The sequence below is a fragment of the Punica granatum genome, chromosome 4 (assembly GCF_007655135.1).
Source record: "Punica granatum isolate Tunisia-2019 chromosome 4, ASM765513v2, whole genome shotgun sequence".
Taxonomy (NCBI): domain Eukaryota; kingdom Viridiplantae; phylum Streptophyta; class Magnoliopsida; order Myrtales; family Lythraceae; genus Punica; species Punica granatum.
In genome coordinates this window covers 16,186,981-16,207,553 of record NC_045130.1, presented here as the reverse complement: position 1 = coordinate 16,207,553, position 20,573 = coordinate 16,186,981, and the positions used below count along the sequence as shown (strand labels likewise).

The window sequence follows — 20,573 nt, the reverse complement described above, 5'->3', positions numbered from 1 at the left end:
GAGAAGGCGCTCCCAGCCCCCAAATTTTTTTTTCTTCAGGTTGGGATTCTTAGGGGAGATAGATACGATAATCCCGACTAATCGATTGATTTGTTTTTTTTAATGTCGAGATTCTCAGACCTGTAAGAATCCCAAGTTTCCAACTACTTGAAGGCAGGCTATCACCGATCGCCACCCACTCCATCCATGTCACCATCAGCTCCTGAGGCTGCTAGCAAACTAGACGGCGTAGTATCATTCCAAATAGAAAAAAAAAATATGATCTATAATACATAATATAAAGTAGAATTTGTACATTAATTATGCATAATAAAATATAGGGGTTTTTACCTAAAATGGCCCATGGTTTGTCCGTTTTGTCAAATCTATCATATACTTTTTTTTTGTCAAATCTATCCCATAGTTTACTTTTTGCATCAAATCTATCCCGGCGTTATTTTTTCCGTTAACATCTAACGGCCGTGCTGACGTAGCAAGTGGAGAGATAGTGGGCCACACTTGCCACGTAGGTGCCACGTCAACACGGCCGTTAGATGTCGACGGAAAAGATAACGCCGGGATAGATTTGATGCAAAAAGTAAACCATGGGATAGATTTGACAAAAAAAAGTATAGGATAGATTTGACAAAACGGACAAACCATGGGCTATTTTAGGTAAATACCCCTAAAATATATATTCTTCAATTTATTTTTTGTAGAAAGTTAATCAATTTAAATTTTATCATCTACGAAATAATTTGTATTAAAAAAACCTTGAAATTTTTATTCACTGAAAAAATACGTTTTTTTTTTTATGGAATTTGACGCTCTAAAATATTTTAGGACATGTTGTATGTAGTTTTTCGCTCATATTAGTAGTATATCAATTTAAGTATATATAGTTTTTACATCAATAATGAGATAATGAAGAAATTCATAAATACTGTAATCTATTTAATTTTGCCTTTAATTTTTGTTATAGAAAATTTTAAAAATTAATAATTTTAGTAGCTAATTTACATATGAAAGATTATTTGAATATTAATAGTAATTTTCATTATCATTTCATGTACGTTTCTATGATTTTATGGAAATTTCAAATCTGTAAATACTATTAAAATGTGAAAATTGATAATAAGAGGTTAATTTCAAAATAGTTTATTGCGTATATTTATTTATTTTTTATTGGTGATATATATTTTAAAAAATTAAATTAAATAATTTATATTGTAATCGGTTTAGTTATATCAACATGTTTGGTTTTCAATTGAAAGTTTTGGATGTTCATTAGAAAAATCCAAAGATAGAAAAATTAAAAGTAATTTTTTTCAATTGTATTTTCCATACGTTAATGTTGTAACCTTAAATTATGCATATAATTTTAAATTTTTATTAAAATTGCAAAAGAATACAAATTTATCAAAAAGCAATGCTTAGATTATAATATTCTTCTCTTAAATTATTTTAATGAATTTGAATAGATAGCTGGTTATTTGTGATTTTTTTTCTCCCGAAAAACCATTTACCCCAAACAAATGGAGCCTTAAGTCCAATCCAACGGTGACAAAACGCCTTCGTCACTCTCCCCTCTCTCTCTCTAACTCTACTCTGGACCTTAGGTGGTTTGAGTTCCCTTTCAGTCAGCTCTCTCTCCTTCGCTCCGTCACTGAGAGCTCCGATTTCCCGCCTCTCCATAAAACCTCTGAAAGCTGAGGTCTCTCCTTCGCTATGCTAACGCAGTCCCGCCTTCTCTCTCCCTCTCCCTCCCCCAAACTCTCCCTCTCTCTCTTCCCTGCCGTCGCCGTCCCCTCCCCCTCGAAGCCATCCAATTCCAGTCTCTCCTTCCCTGCCCTAATTCCACACCCCGGTCACTGCTCCCTCAAGCTATCCCCTTCAATGGCCTCCAACCCCACCAAGCTGTCGGCTGGTAATCATAATCAAGCTGAGACCGTCCAATGGGGGAATGGGAAGGAGGAGGAGGACTACGATGAGGAGCTCGATCGGTTCGCCGAGGTAGCCAACCGGGTGGCAGATGCTGCAGGGGAGGTGATCCGGAAGTACTTCAGGAAGAAGTTTGAGATTCTCGATAAAGCCGATTTGAGTGAGTTTCTTGGCTGATCACTTGTGCTGCAATTGCATTGCTGTGTTTTTGGCTGCTTAAGGGAAATGGGTGGGAGTGTAAAGGCAGGACCTTTGGATTATGATCTGTTTCAATTTCTTAATTGTGCACTGACCAATAGGAAAAAGGAAAATGGAAATCGAGCAACTTTTGTTCGCAGCATGTATACAATTTGTCGGGTTTGCCAGAACTACTCGAGGCAAACGAGCCTCAGTTCGGGGGAAATACTGGGAACGAATTTTTGTTTAATTTAAGCTTGATTTTGATGTGGAAATGTCACGGCTTCTGTTGAAAAACGTACATTTTTTTGTGAGTGATTCGTATAAGTAGTTGCTAGTATGACAGATTTTCCAAATACTGAATCTCTTGCAGGTCCAGTAACAATTGCAGATCAAGCAGCAGAGGAAGCTATGGTCTCTGTTATATTAGAGAATTTCCCCCCACACGCGATGTAATCAGTTTGCTTAGACGTAAAGCAGCTACTTTCATTGTCTGACTTTCCTTAAAAGCCGTAAAAAAAGAAAATGAAAAAGAGCAATTCACATGATTATTTAGTTGATGGATTGTGTTGGGCTGAAATCTGGCCATGTTATGATGGCAGTTATGGCGAGGAGAATGGATGGAGGTGTAACGAGAAGTTTTCTAATTATGTCTGGGTTTTAGATCCCATAGATGGCACAAAAAGCTTCATAACTGGTATCATTTCATTGTCTCCATTTTTCCAATCAGCAGTTTACGTTTTAAAGTTGCAACTGAAACGTTAGACCTTGTCTTCTTCCAGGAAAACCCCTATTTGGTACTCTGATCGCTCTTTTGCACAAGGGTAAACCAGTAAGTTTCACATGCAGTTGGTTTCTTGGAGTTGTTTGTTGCTACTTGAGATTTCGGGTGTTACTCTGCTTCATGTTGTGATTGAACTGCATACGGGGCTATGATTGATTTGGACCAGCGTGTTAGCTATAATGATGTTTATGCGACTTTTATTATTGATGGAATATTCTCCATGCGCAGATTCTTAGCATAATTGATCAGCCTGTTCTAAGGGAGAGATGGATTGGGATAAAAGGAAGAACAACTACACTCAATGGTGTGGAAATTTCTACACGCTCATGCACGAAACTGTCACAGGCATATTTGTATGTGTAACCTTTCTAGTCGCATGTACTCTTCCCTATACCCCTGATTAATGAGTCTCTGATCAACTTGCAGAGAAAGTTAGTCTCAACTATATAATAACATGCCTTTCCTTTCGTCTCGTCTCGTCTCTTCAGGTACACTACGAGTCCTCATCTATTCAACGGAGAGGCTGAACAGGCATTTGCTCGAGTTAGAAGTAAGGTCAGCGTGGTTTCTAAAATTGATTTAGAACAGGATGTTTCGGTCTATATTCTGCCCATAAAAAGATAAGGGAAATAAAACCTTTATGTCCGCTAGAAAGAAACAAGTAAACAATGACAAATCAACCAAACTGACCCTTCCTCAAATCTCTACTCAGTTGATCATTCCTCTTAATGGCGAGTCCACTCTTGAATCAAGCCCATAGCTGATGTTTTGCATCATCTTTTCATATCATTTTTTTTTTCAGGTAAAGGTTCCACTATATGGCTGTGACTGCTATGCTTATGCCCTTTTGGCTTCTGGATTCGTAGATCTAGTCATCGAGTCAGGTCTCAAGGTAAGATCCCAATCAATTATCTACTTTGTCTAAGATTTGGGCATATTTTCTTTTAGCGCATTTTTTCCACAGGATGAATTTATCCTAACTTTGCATGACTTGCTTCATTAAGCATATCTAATAAACATTTAGTTAGAATTTGACGAGGTGTGGGTAATGAGGCAGTAGGAAGGAAAAGGATTGATGGGTCCATTAGCACTATTTCCTTACTACTTTCTTTCATCTCATAACTTGCAATCAGCCCTACGACTTCCTTTCGCTTATACCTGTGATCGAAGGTGCTGGTGGTGTTATTACCGATTGGGATGGCCAACAACTTTATTGGGAGGCATCTCCTGATTCACATGCAACAAGTAAGCTCGCCACCCATATAGCTTTCCTTTGCCCTTTATAACTTCTAGTTTCATCCATTTCACATGACTAATGCCAATTAATGCAACTCCTAGTCCTGAGACTAGAAACTTTTTCAGGTATTTGTCCAAATCTTTTCCCTAAGGTGTTCTTGCTTTACATGCCAGGTTTCAACGTAGTGGCAGCAGGTGACAAGACGGTCCATAAACAAGCTTTAAATGCCTTGGAATGGCAATAGTGGTTTTGCAACCTGAACCTTAGGTACTTAGTTGCATAACGGAATAAAACTTGCAACTCCTTTGGTAATGGCACATAGGCTCTGATATTTTATTCCGAAAGCCATTACAATTGGTTTGATCCGAAGGGAGGATGTGGAGGTCAAAACGGGTCGGGGGAAGGTGATTGGAGATCATTGCAATTGATGCTAATTATGGATTCTCTTGTGCTATGCTAAGATAATTACAACTAATCTATGCTGTGAAGAATTTTTCTGGGCATCGGATCTGCCTCTTCGTACTCATATTATTTTTGGGATCTTAGCCCCTTTGGTTTCAAAAACTAATTTTAACTCTGCTTCACTTAATTTTATTTATTTTTAATTCAATAACACAATTATTACTTTCTTTTTTTTTCAATTTTTTAACCATTCAATTCAATTTTTAATACTAAATTCTCTCAATTATTCATTACTTTTTTTACAATTCAATAAAACAATCATTATTTTCTCTAAACTATTTATTACTTTTTTACACTTTTTTTCATAATTCAACAAAACAATTATTACTTTCTTTGAACTATTCATTACTTTTTTACATTTTTTTTTATATTTCAACAACACAATCATTACAAATAAATTAAAATTAAAATTCAACTTAACAACACAATCATTACAAACAAATTAAAATTAAAATTTAACTCTACTCATCTCTAAAATCAAATACAATACGTGCTTGTGATCTGTACTAAAGATCAATTGTCGTAGATATTATATAAATTCTCCGACCGGGTCATGGTGTTAATTATATTTGGCGGTCAGACAACAATTGACATTTTGGTTTACCATCAGAAAATGTTGTATTTTTTATTTTTTTTATAACAAGAGGACAATTCTTATGTTTAGGGACTGGATATTCAATTGTATGAAAAGTTTTCGTGCTTAGAGAATAATATTTCGTACAAGTACAAGGAGAATAATTTTATATAAAAACAATCAGTCGACTGCATGTACGAATCAATTAACTGATTATTTTGTATGAAATATTATTCTCCTTGTATAAAATGTTATCCTCCAAGTATGAAAACTTTTTATACGACTGAATATTCAGTCACTAAACCTAAGAATTTCCCTTAATAAGAAAATGTTGTACGGTGATTATGTGGATGTATAATCAATGATTAAATTGGTGGCAATGTTATATTCAAATGTCGGGTCAATTACGGGGGAGACCATTTGTTAGTCTTCATTCAATGGGCAACCCTTGAAAAGGCAACGTTATTTTTCCAAGTAGATATGAGATGAAAAAAACCAATTCGATTACAAAAAATAAAGAACATTTCAAGATCACGGCCATGAGATAACTATAAAAATTTCCGACTTCTTATCCTTATTTTTCTTCTCAAGTCAGGATGACTAGTATATATTATTTATAGATGAATAATATAAAAAAATAATACAAAACGAAAAAATAATTTTTTTTTTTTGGATTAGTTCGACGAAGCCCGATCACCATTTGTCATTTATTCTCATTTTCTTGCAAAAATGGCTATGGCGTTAATTATTCACAAGTTTTATGCTGCAATTTCACAGGTTTCTCCTTTTTTATACGCATGTGTAACTTTGCTCATACTACTCTTTTTAATCTCGAGGCGCTATCATCTTTTTTCCCTTTTCCTTAGCATCAATGCGTTCCTGGTTCATACAGCGGTGTCTGGTTACCATATGTTCCGAAAAAGAGTACGTTTATTGGACTTTGACAAATGAATGGCATTGATAAAATAGTGACATTGATTCGGAAACAATGTTCCCTGCATCCAGTTTCTTTATTTGATAATGGCCCACAAAAATGCTTCGACGTTTTTATAATGAAACGAGCAGATGTCTCGGAAGTGTAGTAGATTATGTTCAAGTGGACCAGTTTCGCTCCGGAACCGGATAAAAAAAATACCGACACATCGAAGACTTCGCATTGAATTCATGATCGATCGGGAATAAAAGAACTCGAATATAAAGAGTTATCATGGAGATGGCGGTGGTTTAGTCGAACGGGCCGAGCTCCGGTGATCGCAGATGTGGATCAAATGGAGAGCGATGAAGCATCTGGAGAAGCTCAGCAGGGGAAGAGGAAATATCTTGAGAGAATCATTAGCAATGATTTGTTAGGAAAATTGTTGAGTAATCTTGCTCGAATTAGTTGGGTCAGCCTTTCACCTCGAACTTGTTCCCCGATTTCGCATCTTCTACTTCCACGGTTTCATGGGGGAGTACCTCTGAAATTCCCCATGAACGATCATAGGGAAAGTCGAGTCGACCACTTTAACTCAGGCGCTTCTTAGGGGACCACCCAAGTTCTCTTACTTAGTTTTGTTTTTATTTAATTATCGTGCATTTCAACTATAATTTAGGAATTTTGGGAGAAAATTTTTGGAAAGGACAGTGAACTTTTGAATAGATGTTCATTTCTAGATCGGTATGGTTAGAGTTGCAACTGCTAATTCAAATAGTGACAACTCCGACCCTACTGACCTTTGGACTGGATTAGAGTCGCAACTGCGATTTCAAATAGTCATAATCCGAAACCTATTGACTTGGGGGCCAGTCCGGAGTTGCGACTGCAACTTCAAATAGTCGCAACTCCGACCCTACTGTGGAAGAGGCCATTTTGGGGCCAATTTGCGAAAAACAAATTTTTGAGGTCAAATTTGTGAAAAATAACAGTTCGGGGTTATTAAAAAAAATCAGATTCAAAATCTGGGTGCGACAGCCTATCAGCTCTGTTCTTTCTTCCTCACCGTCGCTCCTCAGCTCTGTTCCTCGCATGCTCTTCGACTCTCATGCTACAGGTTCTACCAACCCGCGACTCCAACCGCGAGCTCGAGTAGCAGCAGAACTCTCGACCCTGAGCTCGAGCAGCACGAGCATTGTCGTCTCTAACTCCTCGATTCGTACGGGCCGCAACTCCACCGCCACCACTCAGCTCTGACAGCCAACTCTCGAGCCAGACACACTTCGGGCCTCCTCTGCTCAAGCTTCAATTCAACCAGACTCCGAGCTTCTGTGTCTGACCACCGTTCCCATCAGTGGCTCAAGCTCCAGCAGCTTCCCACTCGCGACCACCCGAGCACCAGCCGAAGACAGCAGCTGAACCCGCCACCTCTGAAACTTTCGAGCACCAGCAGTGCCGTCTCTAGCTCCTCGACTCCGATAGTTGCTTCCCACCCATGACGCCGAGCTCATCAGCCCGCTGTTCCAAGAAGCTGCATTAGCTGTTCTTCCCCGCAAAGCAGAAGGCACCAGCAGCGGCATTCTCACTCGAGCACCACCTGCAGGAGTCAAATCACGAGCAGCAGCAGCAGAGCTCGTCCGGGACAGCAGCACCTCCTCCGCGACAATTTCAAAGCCAATTTAAGCAAGGGAGTGCTCCAAACCTTTAAATTTTTCTTGCAAAAATTATATTAATTTATGTTATGGTAATTTATGCCCCTTCGTTTGTTATGTTGTGTGCTGATCTGATTTGGATGACGTTTGGTGGTTCTTGTAGCAGAAAATTGGTAGTCTCTTTTTGTCGGTATGAGTACTTGTTGCCCAAAAAAAAAAAAAAGAAAAACTAGAAAGACAACCCAAGCAAGTTCGAGTAGGAATGGTAATCGAATCTTGGGGTAGTACTTGTGATCATTTGAAAACAACAAGGGAGAGTGAGTGTAGTTATGAAAGCATCGAAGGAAATCGAGACTCTAGGCTTCGTTATCCTTGATTTACGATATTTGAACTAGATAGTGTCTTGTTAGTTATTATTTTGTCTTTAAGTTTACATATCATATAATCAAATGGCTTGATTATTATTAAGATGTGATGATTTTAGTGATTAGCAAAAATTTTTATATCAATTTCTCGCGGGAATGATACTTGACTCATCCATTTATTACTTGCACGAACTGTATACTTGCGGGAAGACAACACTCACCACTCTGGGGCTCCCTTTCCATCAAGGACCAACAAAAAGAAAAAAAAAAATTTTACTTCAGTGTTACTTCGTCGATAATGAATCGCACCCGAAAGTAAAACTCAATGTTTCCAATTGATTTTAATTGTTCTTCCATCGCGCGACAACATAGCAGTGATGGCCAAGAAATTTCAGGAATTCCTTGACAAAAAAATTGGGTGATTATTTGTGATTATGAGATGGGTTTTATACGGTGGGAGATGTTATTTTAGCAAATACAATTATTATATTTAATAGATTATATTTGAGCGTCTCTTTAAATTTTGTCATGTCACCAACTTTAGCTCAATCAGCTGATACGATTTCAGGAATTCCTTGACTAGAAAATTGGGTGATATAGCAAATTGAATTATTATATTTAACAGATTATATTTAAGTGTCTCTTAAATATTTTCATATTACCAAGTGTAGCTCAATCAGCTGATACGATTAGGACATACGATCTAGAAAACACTGGGTAGCTTCAAGACCAGGGCCTTTCTACATATTATGTGTAAAGAGAAAAAAAAAATCAAAGGTAGGATTTTAGCTATTAAAATGTGACTCCAACATTGGCAAAATTAATTTAATTAAGCAAAAGAGGCTCTATCTTACAGATCAGAGAAATGGGTGCGATATGTCTTCCAGAAAGGGGAGGCAATGGAGGATTCTCGGTTCAAGTCGCACGCTTCCCTATCATCGATCGATTCTATTCGAGCTTGAAGCTATCCTTTTTAATGTTAGAAACCGATTCGATATATGCACTATACACATTATACATAAACTATACATCGACAACGTCTCGGTGCCGACATCAACATGAAAATTCTTCATTTTGTCTGTCTACTAGTGATCTTTTCACTGTAGAACAAATGTCATCATTCGCTAGCAAGCTGATTAAAGCAAAAGGAAAGAACCATCAGATTCTTGACTAAGAAGCAAAGTAATAAAGCATAAAGAGAAATGCCTTATTTCGGAAGAAGAGCTAGTGTTATTAGATATGCTAATACGTAATGCCTTCAATGCCAGAACTGAAAAACCTTACGCAGACTGCTTCTTTTTCGGTCTGATTGACGCAGTCGCTGAAAGTTGAAATGCAGATTAATATCTACTCCTTTGATCAGTCTATGTTCGGTTAGATTCATATTGACGTTTTACCTTCTATAACATTCTCATCTCGAACGAAATTGAGGAGGAGATTGTCTCCACAATGAGCCAGACAATCAAGGAAATCTCGATCACAATTACGTCCAAGATGGATAACTTGCCGACCGTCTCATTAGAGAGCTGCATCTACAGGGTCCCTGAGAAATATCTCCGAGCAAAAGAAGAAGCCTACACCCCTCAGATCATCTCGATTGGCCCTTTCCACAGGGACAACAAGCAACTCCATTTGGCGGAAGAGATCAAGTTGAGATATCTCAAGAGTTTTCTCGCTCGAATCAAGGTACATCGTGCAACCTGCTACGATATTACATGAATATGCTTTCTTGATCGAAAGTGGGATAAAGTTTGCCTAATAAATATGTCCTCCTAAATTCTCTGATGACTGGTTCTTCATCACTAGGCTGACCTGTTGTGTTGCACACGAATGGTGAAGGAGTTCGAAGAACGAATCCGTGAATGCTACCAAGAGATTATCCCCCTTAGCTCCAATGAATTCGTGGAGATGATATTGGTCGATGCTGCCTTCATAGTCGAGCTTTTCATACGGAACCACTTCGAAGAGTTGAGAGATGAGCACGATGCAATCTTCCATAAGCAGTGGATGAGCGACGGAGTGTTCCATGACATGCTTCTGCTCGAGAACCAACTTCCCTTCTTCATCCTGGAGAAATTGTACGACAACGCCCCAATGAAATCTTCGGTCACCTTCTTCAAGCTCACATTTGAGTATTTCAAGGACATCCTCCGTGCGCATGAGTTGGTCAATACAAGGATCCAAGTTAGGCACCTGGTGGACTATGTGCGGGCCTTGCAGCTCCCGTCCTTTGCACGTGGTGTGACAAACTCCCCCGGCATTGGGAAGTTCAAGACGACCCGAAGTGCCACAGAGTTAATGGAAGCAGGAGTAAGATTTAAGCGTGGAGAAGGCATTTGCTCCGTCCTCGACATAATTTTCCGAGACGGGGTCTTGCAGATGCCGTACTTGGTCGTACACGAGTGGAGCGAGCCGTACTTCAGGAACATGATTGCGTATGAACAGTGCCACCACGACTACAAGTACATAAGCAGCTACATCGTTCTCATGGACAGCCTCATTAACACCCAACACGACGTACAAATCCTCATTCAATCAGGGATTCTCGAAAACCAACTCGGTGCAGCTGATGATGTAGCTACGCTCTTCAATACTCTTTTCAAGGAGACAATGAGAGAATCGAGCCAGTTCTATTATTCAAACCTCTGTGAGAACTTGAACGCGTACAGCAAAACCCGGTGGCACCAGTGGAAGGCGGCCTGGTACCGACACAAAAAGATTTTGGGGCAGGAATACTTTAGCAACCCCTGGTCGGGGATCTCTGTGGTGGCAGCAGTAATATTATTGATCCTGACTATTGTTCAAACAGCTTGCTCTATGGTCGATACATACGCAGGTGATGCTCGGCATTTGTTTCGGCGTAGACATAATTCGTGAGTTTCTTGAACATGTACTGAGTCTGACCCAGATCATGACAATTCCTTTCAATATATCCCATATTTTTCATTGTTCAGTGAGTTGACTCAATAGAAATAGTCAAGCTTTCTACAAAGCTTGTACAAAATTAAGGACCACGAATGCGATTACAACTACTATCATGAACAAAACTGGGTTACCTAGCTCACTGCCTATAGGATCGGGTGCGTTATTGCATTAGGGCTCCGCGTCAAGAACGGGTCGATCCTGCAATCTCCCTGAGTTTATAGTTAATTAATATGAGTCGTCGGACTGTAGGAAGGTCCAAGCTAGCCTACAAAGCAAAACACCCATATAGCTTTATATCCAGTAAATGTCACAGCAACTGTGCGAAGAGGATGTGGAGACTCGAGTGATGATATTTCCCCCCTAATAAAGATCACAGTAATGTTGATTAATTTGGTTGACTCGATGCCTCTTTTTCTTGAGTAAGATTTCTTAATGAGAGAGTTTTAACCTTTTGTGGGTCGAGCCCGCTTGGATTTTGATTAGTCAAAGCACATTGAAATGGAAGGCTTGACAAATAAGGTCAGAAATAGGCCAGAGAAGGATATATATGAACTCGGCAGAATCAAGTGTGGCTGCAGTCATCCAGACTGAGACTGCGGTCGCGATCCTGAGTAGATTCACCCGGGACTCGCTGTCGATGGCTACTGGGATGAATGACCATAGGTCATTCAACTTTGACTGCAATCATCGGTTGCTTCCGACAACTGGTAAGTGCAGTCAGCTCCTTGCGATCGCGGACTGACGCGCTATTACCCCTGCATTTCTGAAGATTTTCTCTTTTCTTTGCCACTAGATTGTCAGTAACTTAAAAAAGCCTGAGAGGATTATGTGCGTTAATCTCTTGTGCATTACAACATGCATCGCTCAGTTAGAAATTACCGATGAGCCTCCTTTATTCGGGGACCTGGGGACGGCACACCGCAGTCCCGAATCACGTTTGTGCAAACTTTTTTTAACAAGCACATTTATATATTAATCCAAATTTTACAATGTTCCTAAGGTCTCGGGTTCGAGTAATGTGAATGGAGAAAATTCATGCTGGGATAGTTTTACTCTCTTAAAGGGTCAACTCGGCTTGAACTGGATTAGTCGGAGCTCAATAGGCTTCAGGATAGCCAGGTACACACCAATAAAAAATTTACAGTATTCCAACTACACAAAAGTTAGGGCTATTTCCACCTCTTTTTGGCTAATCCACCCCCCTTTTTTGTCCATTATACCAAAATACCCTCAAACCTTTGAACATATTACTTCTCTTTACTCTATCCCCTACTCAAAATTATTTGAAAAAACTATATTTAACCTTTGTACACTAAATGAGCAAAAAATATAATATAACTCCTACAACACAAAACTCCAGTTATTTATTGTTCAATTGCTCATTTAATCTTAGTAAAAAATAAAAAAATGTAATTCACCCAAAAAAGTTGTAAAAGAGTCAAATTTTCGTATTAAGATAAAATGAACTTCATGGCAGATATTAAAAACAAGATCACATAAATTAATCAGAAATTTTCATTCAACTTATTATTTGTAATATTAATTGTATTTTTATTTCTAGTGATGTTTCCATCTCAAAAATCCACATAAATAATGAATTCATAATTGTCCAACTTGTAATATTAATTGCATTTTTATTTCTAGCGACGTTTAATTTTCAAAAATGTATATAAATAATGAATTCATAATTATCCAAATAATAGATTTATACAATTATACTCATATACTTGTTTTTTATTTTTTATTTTTTGTACTTTCGTTTAGTTAGATGATGATTTTTTAAATATGAATTAAAAAATAATTATAAATTTCTAATTCTAATAATTAGTGTATTCTAAATTATTTATATTATATGAAATATTAGTATTATCCTTCCCATTATAAAACAATCAAAATAAAGGATGGAAAATATCCCGTAGTTTACCAAAAAGAAAGATTGAAAATATAAAATCCAATACATCGTCTTCATTTTGAAAAATTATCTCCCTTGGAGAAATTATCTAAGGAACGAGAACACCATCTCATAAAGGACACACATGTTCTAAATATATATATATATATATATATATATATCTTTTAAGTAAAAAAAATATTTTTTTAGATATAAATATTTGATTGTGCTTTAATTTTTTTTTTCATCAAGATTTCTAACCAAGTAACATACTGGAGAAAAGATATTTGGTACTTAGTGATATCATCATTTTTTTATAGGGCAAATTACAAAAAAAAATCCAAATTTTGTAAAATGTCTCAGTTTTGTCCTAAATTTTGTTTTGTAACAAAAAAAACCATAAGTTTTCTAAAATGTCTCAAAAATGACCTCCGTTATAACTTCCGTCAATTTTTGCCTACGTGTGACCTACGTGGACTGTTAAAGGGACCCACTAGCCTACGTGTGACCTACGTGGACTGTTAAAGGGACCCACCATCAGCAGCAAAAATTGACGGAAGTTATAACGGAGGTCATTTTTGAGACATTTTAGAAAACTTATGGTTTTTTTTGTTACAAAACAAAATTTAGGACAAAATTGAGACATTTTACAAAATTTGGGTTTTTTTTTTTGTAATTTACCCTTTTTTATATTCATTCCACAAGAATAAAGAAAATTTTAAGTAATATTATATAGGGTTAATTGCACCATATAACCTAACGTTTATATTTATTCTTATATCTATCCCAACCCTGATTTTTCTCCTGAGATATCTCGACGTTGACGTTTTGATTTAACGTCTATCCCAATGTGAACTTACCATCCAAAATTAACGGAATTTCATACGTGGCACCTTAAGTTGGTAACGTTGCTTACATGTGCTGCTATGTGAGCCCCACATTTACCGCATTTATCTCTTCCCGCCTTCTCCCTTGCTCCCCCCCCCATTCCAATTTTTTTCTTCATTCTTTTGCCTTTCACTTTCCCCGTTGCCTCCAATCTTTCACTCCCAATCCCCCTCTATGTCTCTTTTCTACTGAAAATGGGAATGGGCTTTTACAATTAGGGTTTGGGTTGCTTGATCAATTGAGGATTGTGTTTGATTGGTGCGGTGTGGAGGATGAATTTGGGAGTCGTTTTAGGTTAGGGTTTTAGGATTGCTGAGTGAATGGTCCACTGGGAGTTCATGGCTTTCCACAGAGGAAGCTCTCTCCCCTACCTTCCCTTGCATTCTATCTGTAGATTAGAGAGAGAAAGAGAGGAGCTCGGACAGAGAGGGACATATGTCCACCCATAGGTGTGCATTCACACCCTCGATGCTATCATCGTTGTAGCTGGGCCTATCCTTGACGTCGACCGCAGACTTACAGGCACACGTCTTCTCAACCAAGGGCCACTGTGTGGATTACCCTCTGTCTGCTCAAGCATGTGCTCATCCTTTTATTGGTACGAAGATGGTGTGATCAGATCATTGGTCAGAAGTAGGGTGGAAGACTAGAAAGGAGAAGATGTACTTTTGTCTTATGACTCGGGGTGTGATTGTATTGTAGCAGCATTGCAAAAATGATCGCTAAAAGCATACACTGTACAATCGAATGCCAGAAAAATAGGTTGTTCAACTTGATGCTTCTTTAGCAGATTCTTCCAACTGATTACTCATCAAATGTATTTAATAGCAAAAATCATATGGGGTGCTTCTTTACTAATTCGTATGTCTTACAATAATATTTAATGGAATATGATGATTGTTGTTCATCAAATACATCAGAGTAGGAACTTCGACATAATAGTATTGAAAGAACTTACAAGCCAAATTGTCATTGATTCATTCAAGTTAGAAGTAGCATCACCAAAATATACCAAAATGTACAAAGAGTACTTAGAAGTACCTTCTGTGAAATAAGAGTACCTACAAGTAGTATCACAAAAATGTACAAAAATGTCTGCTAGATTTACAAGTAGCATTGTCAAAATGACAAAATATCATCATGTCTGTCTACCAGACAAAAAACTACCGGTCCACCAAGATAACCAACTACCATTCCACCAAAATGAGACCATATAACAGAATGAGCAACCCAAAGTTATGACACCAACTACTTCTTTCACTTTCGTTGTTCAATAGCAGCCATCATCTTTCTGGCTTGTGCCCTTGTTCTCATCCTAGACTGCTCCTTTTCATGCCTATCTCTCTGCTGGTTCTTGGGTTCCTAGTGGAAAGTGGACCACACTGCTGAACTGCTTGGCTGTCCTGCTTGCATATGTGCTAGACTGCTGAATTGCCCTCTATGCCTGCCCATGTATGACATCCTCATCCACTCGCCAGGCAACTAACACAATAGATACGAGCATGTAAAATCTTCCAATAAGTTTTAGTGTATATATAGTGTTTATGTTATACTTACATGAATATAAGTCATTCCAGTTTCTCCATGTAGGACACTAAACCCTTTGTTAGCTTAGGCCATTTCTTTATGAATAAGTGAATCCATTCTAGACACTCCCCATGGATTTGGTTGAGATGGTTAATTCCTTCAAATCTGCATATATAATGACATTGTATATACTGACATATTTGCATGAAAAGGGAGATTATCAAGAAAAAAGGAAAAACACCAACCTAAAGTTTTGGTTTGCCTCCATAAATAAAGGGTTGCACCCTAGACGCTTGTGTGACCTTCCCCTACTCTGTGATAGTCTTGCCTTCATATCCAAAAGACTGACCATGTTTTGTGGTAGCTTGGTTGCCTCTGCTTTGGTTTGTCTGTTGAACCATGCTATGATCTATGGTCACTTGACTACTCATGTCTAGTCCACTTGACTCTGTGCATTATCAGCATGGTTTCGTTCTCCAGCCTGTTCATGATTCGGTTATAAAGTAATTACTTTAATTAAGACTCTAAGTTAGTCGAAAACATAAGGAAATTAAAAAAAAAAAACTTACTGCAAGAGCTGCTTGAGGAGGTTGCTTGTCCTTCTCTTTGCATGACTTCTTGTTGTGACCATATAGATGACAAATGCTGCAACTCATCTCCATTCATTCCCTAGATAGTCTTTGACCAGCTGGGTCTTGTTCACTTGCATCTTTCTTTCTATTTTTCTTTGGCTCCCCTAGTTGTTTCTTCACTTTGGGAAGGAACACATGATCTCCTCTTAGTTTGCCCCATAAGTTCTGACCGTTCAAAGGCCTCAGTGTGTATGCATAAGGTTGAAGGTACGTTTCCTTCTTCGACATCTCGTTGACATATTGTTCAAGGTTTCCCTTATTCTGTTGATACAACTAATAGCATGGGGCCATGGAATTCCTATAAGGCTCCACTTTCTACATGTGCAAGTCTTGGCCTTTAAGTCCACTGCGAATCTGTTTCCAAAGTGACCAACCTCGAAAATTAACTCTCTACCATATGTGGGATCACAAAACCTAGAGTTAAGTTTATTCTCTTCAAGTAACTTGCTTATTCTAGGACATATTTCATCAATTGAGGCCATACACTTATCCCTCTTCTCTGTTGTCCTCGACATCACTGCAATTTTAATATCTTCCAACATATCTATGATAAGCGTAGACCTAGCAAGCAAGATGAAGTTATTAAAACACCCACAGATGTTGTCAATGACATCACACTTGGGCCATTCATTGATAAATGCACAACAGAACTTCATCACTCCAATCCTCTCAAACTGATTAGCTGCCTCCCAATTCAAAACTCTCATCTCAGCTATTGTGTTCTCATACCTTGTGATAGTGGTGATCTTGACGGCTTTCCAGAAGGTTGACTTCATTGCAAGACCTCCATGTCTTTTCTTCCAATTAGCATACAAGTGTCTTGCACAATTTATGTGCTCTACATTAGGTAAGATAGATCTTACTGCATTCTCTCGGCCTTGCAGCATCATAATGCATTCACAATTAATAACAAAGAAACCATTCATAACAAGGAAATCATTCAAAACAAGGAAACAATAAGAGATTACTTTTTGTTGATCAAAGATGAACGTTCACCCAAGTCCATCAATGATTCCCAAGTATTCCTTTAAATGTTGTATAAACCATCGCCAAGACCCCTCATTTTCTCATTCAATGACTGACCATGCAATTGGGAACATTTGATTGTTCTCATCTCTACCAATAGCCCTTAAAAGCTGCTCTTCCCTCCCAATTCAGTTTTCAAAAAATATCCATCTACACCAATTACTGGTCTACATCCATCAAGAAACCATTTCTTCAAGGAATCAAAGCATGCATACATTCTCTTGAATCTAACAAGCTGAGCAGATGCCCCTCTCTCAAGCACAAAATCAAATGTATTGTTCTTGTACACTTTATTCAACTCATCCACATAAGAGGGTAGCAAGTGATAGTGATCCGTTAGACTCTCTCGAAGCAGTTCCCTCGCATGTGCCCTAGCCTTATAATAAGTGCTCTTTGAAATCATAATCTCAAACTTATTGTTGATTTCCTTGATCAAATCTGTAACTTTCAAATCCATATTCTGTCGAAATTTTTCTAAGAAATGTTCACCTATCCAATCGTATGTGCATTAATTGTTCCTTGGATCTCTGCTACATGAGTGCATGTCAGTCAATGTTTTGACTTAAAAAGCCTCTTCTTCTATGTCCAGGTAGCATATATCCTTCATGGATAGTTTGCCTTGCATATGACCTCTACCTTATTTTCTCCAAACTTCAAATAACATAGAGAAAACCCATTATAAATGGCATAATTTTTCAAAGCGCACATAAACTGCTTAGGATCTATAAAACTCAAGCCCGGTTTAAACTTTATACTTGCCATATCACACTTGGGATTCAAGACATTCAACCTCTTAGAACTTCTACTATATTCACCCTCATCAGCAATATTACAAGGGGTGACTTCATTATCATCAGAGTCAGTATGCTCATCACTCTATTCCCCCTGATATGATATGGCCCTGTCTTGTTCTAACTGAGTCTTTCTTTTTTTATTCCTCTCGGTAATCCTCAATATATGATCGTCAAGAAACTTCTCATTGTCCTTATCACCATTATATTCATCGCCAGCACTTGAGTATGAATCACTTTCCTCGTCTTTGGGTGGACAATAATCAGTATTATCCTCATTCTCATTATCCACGGCAATACCACCATCCACAGCCACACAACCATCCATAACAACACTACCGTCTACAGTCACACTATCATCCTTAGCAACAACACCATTAACAACATGACTATCATCATCATCATCATAATCATAATCTTTCCTATCAGCTTCTACATACACAACTATCATCTCATGCTTTATCCCAAGCTCAGTCATCTCCCACACCTCTATATATGTATTCATTTCTCTTAAACCAGTCTCTCAACTATTCTCAGGGAGGAAATATCACATCCTCTTCAGTTCTTTGTAACCAAACTCATCCCACATTCCTTTCAAATGAAACCAGAACATGTTATCCTTCTCTTTAGCTATTATGGTAGTTACATCTCCTAAATACCTCACATGAGGTTTGAATTGCATTAACCCTCCATGTTGAAGAATTAAGCCAAACTGGGTTCCTTGCTCATGCATCAAGCAATGGTTTCAATTGGTGACATGATTAAGTAAAAGTTCATTCAATTGTTTACTTCATGAAGCAATGCACAGAAATAGCAACTTTTTAACTTACATTCTCAGTTTTAATAAAGGAATGAAGGCCACAAAGTCGGGACAAGCACCTGCACACCAGTAGAAATTTTTAAAGCACTTTATCATCTTCCAAAGCAATAAAGAAAGAGACAAGAAGCAGCTCCCAACGTAATAAAGCAAAAGGCAAAACTCTAGTCCACATAACAGTGAAGAATCCGACAAACATAATCACCAACCTTCAATTTGATGCACTTTGGTACCACCAACTCTGTGTTGCTACAGATTAGTAGCATCAAGTCACCTTCCTCTGTGGAAAGCCACGAACTCCCAATGGACTTCCAACTCGGCAAATCAATGTAAATCCTAAAACCTTAACCTAAAACGACTCCCAAATCCGTCCTCCACACTATACTAATCAAACACAATCCTCAACTGATCAATCAATTCAAATCCTAATTGTGAAAATCCATTATCATTTTCGGTGGAAAAGAGACGGAGAGGGAGATTAGGAGTGAAAGATTGGAGGCGACGGGGAAAGTGAAAGGCAGAAGAATGAAGAAAAATTTAGGAATGGCCGGGAAGGCAGGGGAGAGGGCGGGAAGAGACAAGCGTGGCAAATGGGAGGCCCACATAGTAGCACATGTAAGCAACATTACCAACTTAACGTGCCACGTATGAAATTCCGTCAATTTTGGACAGGTAGTTCACGTTCGAATAGACGCTAAATCAAAACGTCAACATTGAGATATCTCAAGAAAAAAATCAATGTTAGGATAGATCTAAGAAAAAATATAAACGTTAGGCTATATGATGCAATTAACTTCATTATATATGGGTAAGTAGGCTAAAGTAAGAGAGAGAAAAAAAAATTATCAATTGGTAAGTTGGATACATAGATTAAGAAAGGAAGGAATGACATCTTAGACAGTGATTTAAGGGTTTATCCATATTTAATTAGAGCAATTAAGGTAATACGAGAGCATTTGGTACCATGAATAATAAATGGCGTGGATTAGCCAAAGTGGGGGTGGAAATAGCCCCAGCCTTACATTAAACATGAAAATTCCCATTATCACTCAACACCACTCAATCATCTCCGTAATAACTAGATGATTTGAGATTTCTTTTCAATTTTTCTCCCAAGAAGAAAAAAAGAAAAGAAAGTGGAGTGCACAGTGTATTGTCTAGAAGAGAACTCAATATTTCAACTCAACTCCACAAATAAATATAACAAAATATATAATTTATAAATATTTGGGATAGGACGGTTAACCACGATTTTTGAATTTAGAAAACCGTAACCGTCTTGAAACCAAAGTACTTGAGAATTTATGAGCTGAATTTTTCCCGAAACTGAATAATTCGTTTATTTTCGATTCAGAACATGACGGTTCGATTATCAGTTATTTTTTTACAGCCCTAGTTGATTATCTATTTTTAGTCCCACAAAATTTGACAAGAAATTCTCTCGCAACACGCAAGTATCAAGTGGTTTATACATTATAAATAACTAATTAATACTTGTGCGTTACGCGGTAATTTTTTATATAACAGAGATTAGGTAATTAACACACATAAATTATAAGAATAATATATATTCAAAAATATAATAATAGCTATATATTCTGCCAAATAGACAAAATATACATCAAACTGTGGGTGATAGTCAAAGAAAGACATCACGTTAAGCAAATATTTACTCTAATCTTATGTAAATATGAATAACATATATATTAAGAGATAATAATAATGTATTATGTCTATTTGCATATATACGAAGAATGGTGGGACTATTCGCGCTCTTTTATTTAAGATTTTCAATTCATTGTACTAGATCAATGGGTGTCCATTGTAATAAAAAAATCAGTAAATGAGTAATTAAATAAATAATAAAAAAACAAAAACAAAAGACTATTTACCCAAAAGAAAAAAAAAAGAGACTAATAAGGACGCTACAACATAAACCGCCTATTGAAACTGTGTTATATGCCTCTATAAGTCAATTATTTGTTCCTAAAA

General features: G+C 37.6%; 2 protein-coding genes across 4 annotated transcripts; both read left to right on the top strand.

The window, feature by feature from the left end:
• Positions 1 to 1,556: 1,556 nt before the first annotated feature.
• Positions 1,557 to 4,621, top strand: LOC116206387 (bifunctional phosphatase IMPL2, chloroplastic). 2 transcript variants are annotated; one of them, XM_031539249.1, is made up of 9 exons: positions 1,557 to 2,080; positions 2,471 to 2,549; positions 2,700 to 2,794; positions 2,880 to 2,929; positions 3,110 to 3,234; positions 3,370 to 3,436; positions 3,684 to 3,773; positions 4,052 to 4,126; positions 4,292 to 4,621. In XM_031539249.1, the coding sequence occupies exons 1-9, from the start codon at positions 1,708 to 1,710 to the stop codon at positions 4,301 to 4,303; spliced, it is 966 nt and encodes a 321-aa protein (XP_031395109.1). In that variant the 5' UTR covers positions 1,557 to 1,707; the 3' UTR covers positions 4,304 to 4,621. The 2 variants fall into 2 exon arrangements, with proteins under 2 accessions (XP_031395109.1, XP_031395108.1); XM_031539248.1 differs by having other exon boundaries at positions 1,558 to 2,080; positions 4,015 to 4,126.
• Positions 4,622 to 4,948: 327 nt separating this feature from the next.
• On the top strand, positions 4,949 to 11,037 carry LOC116202619 (UPF0481 protein At3g47200-like). Of its 2 annotated transcripts, none has more exons than XM_031534218.1 (2): positions 4,949 to 9,770; positions 9,924 to 11,037. In XM_031534218.1, the coding sequence occupies exons 1-2, from the start codon at positions 9,534 to 9,536 to the stop codon at positions 10,959 to 10,961; spliced, it is 1,275 nt and encodes a 424-aa protein (XP_031390078.1). In that variant the 5' UTR covers positions 4,949 to 9,533; the 3' UTR covers positions 10,962 to 11,037. The 2 variants fall into 2 exon arrangements, with proteins under 2 accessions (XP_031390078.1, XP_031390077.1); XM_031534217.1 differs by having other exon boundaries at positions 6,857 to 9,770; positions 9,891 to 11,037.
• Positions 11,038 to 20,573: the final 9,536 nt, after the last annotated feature.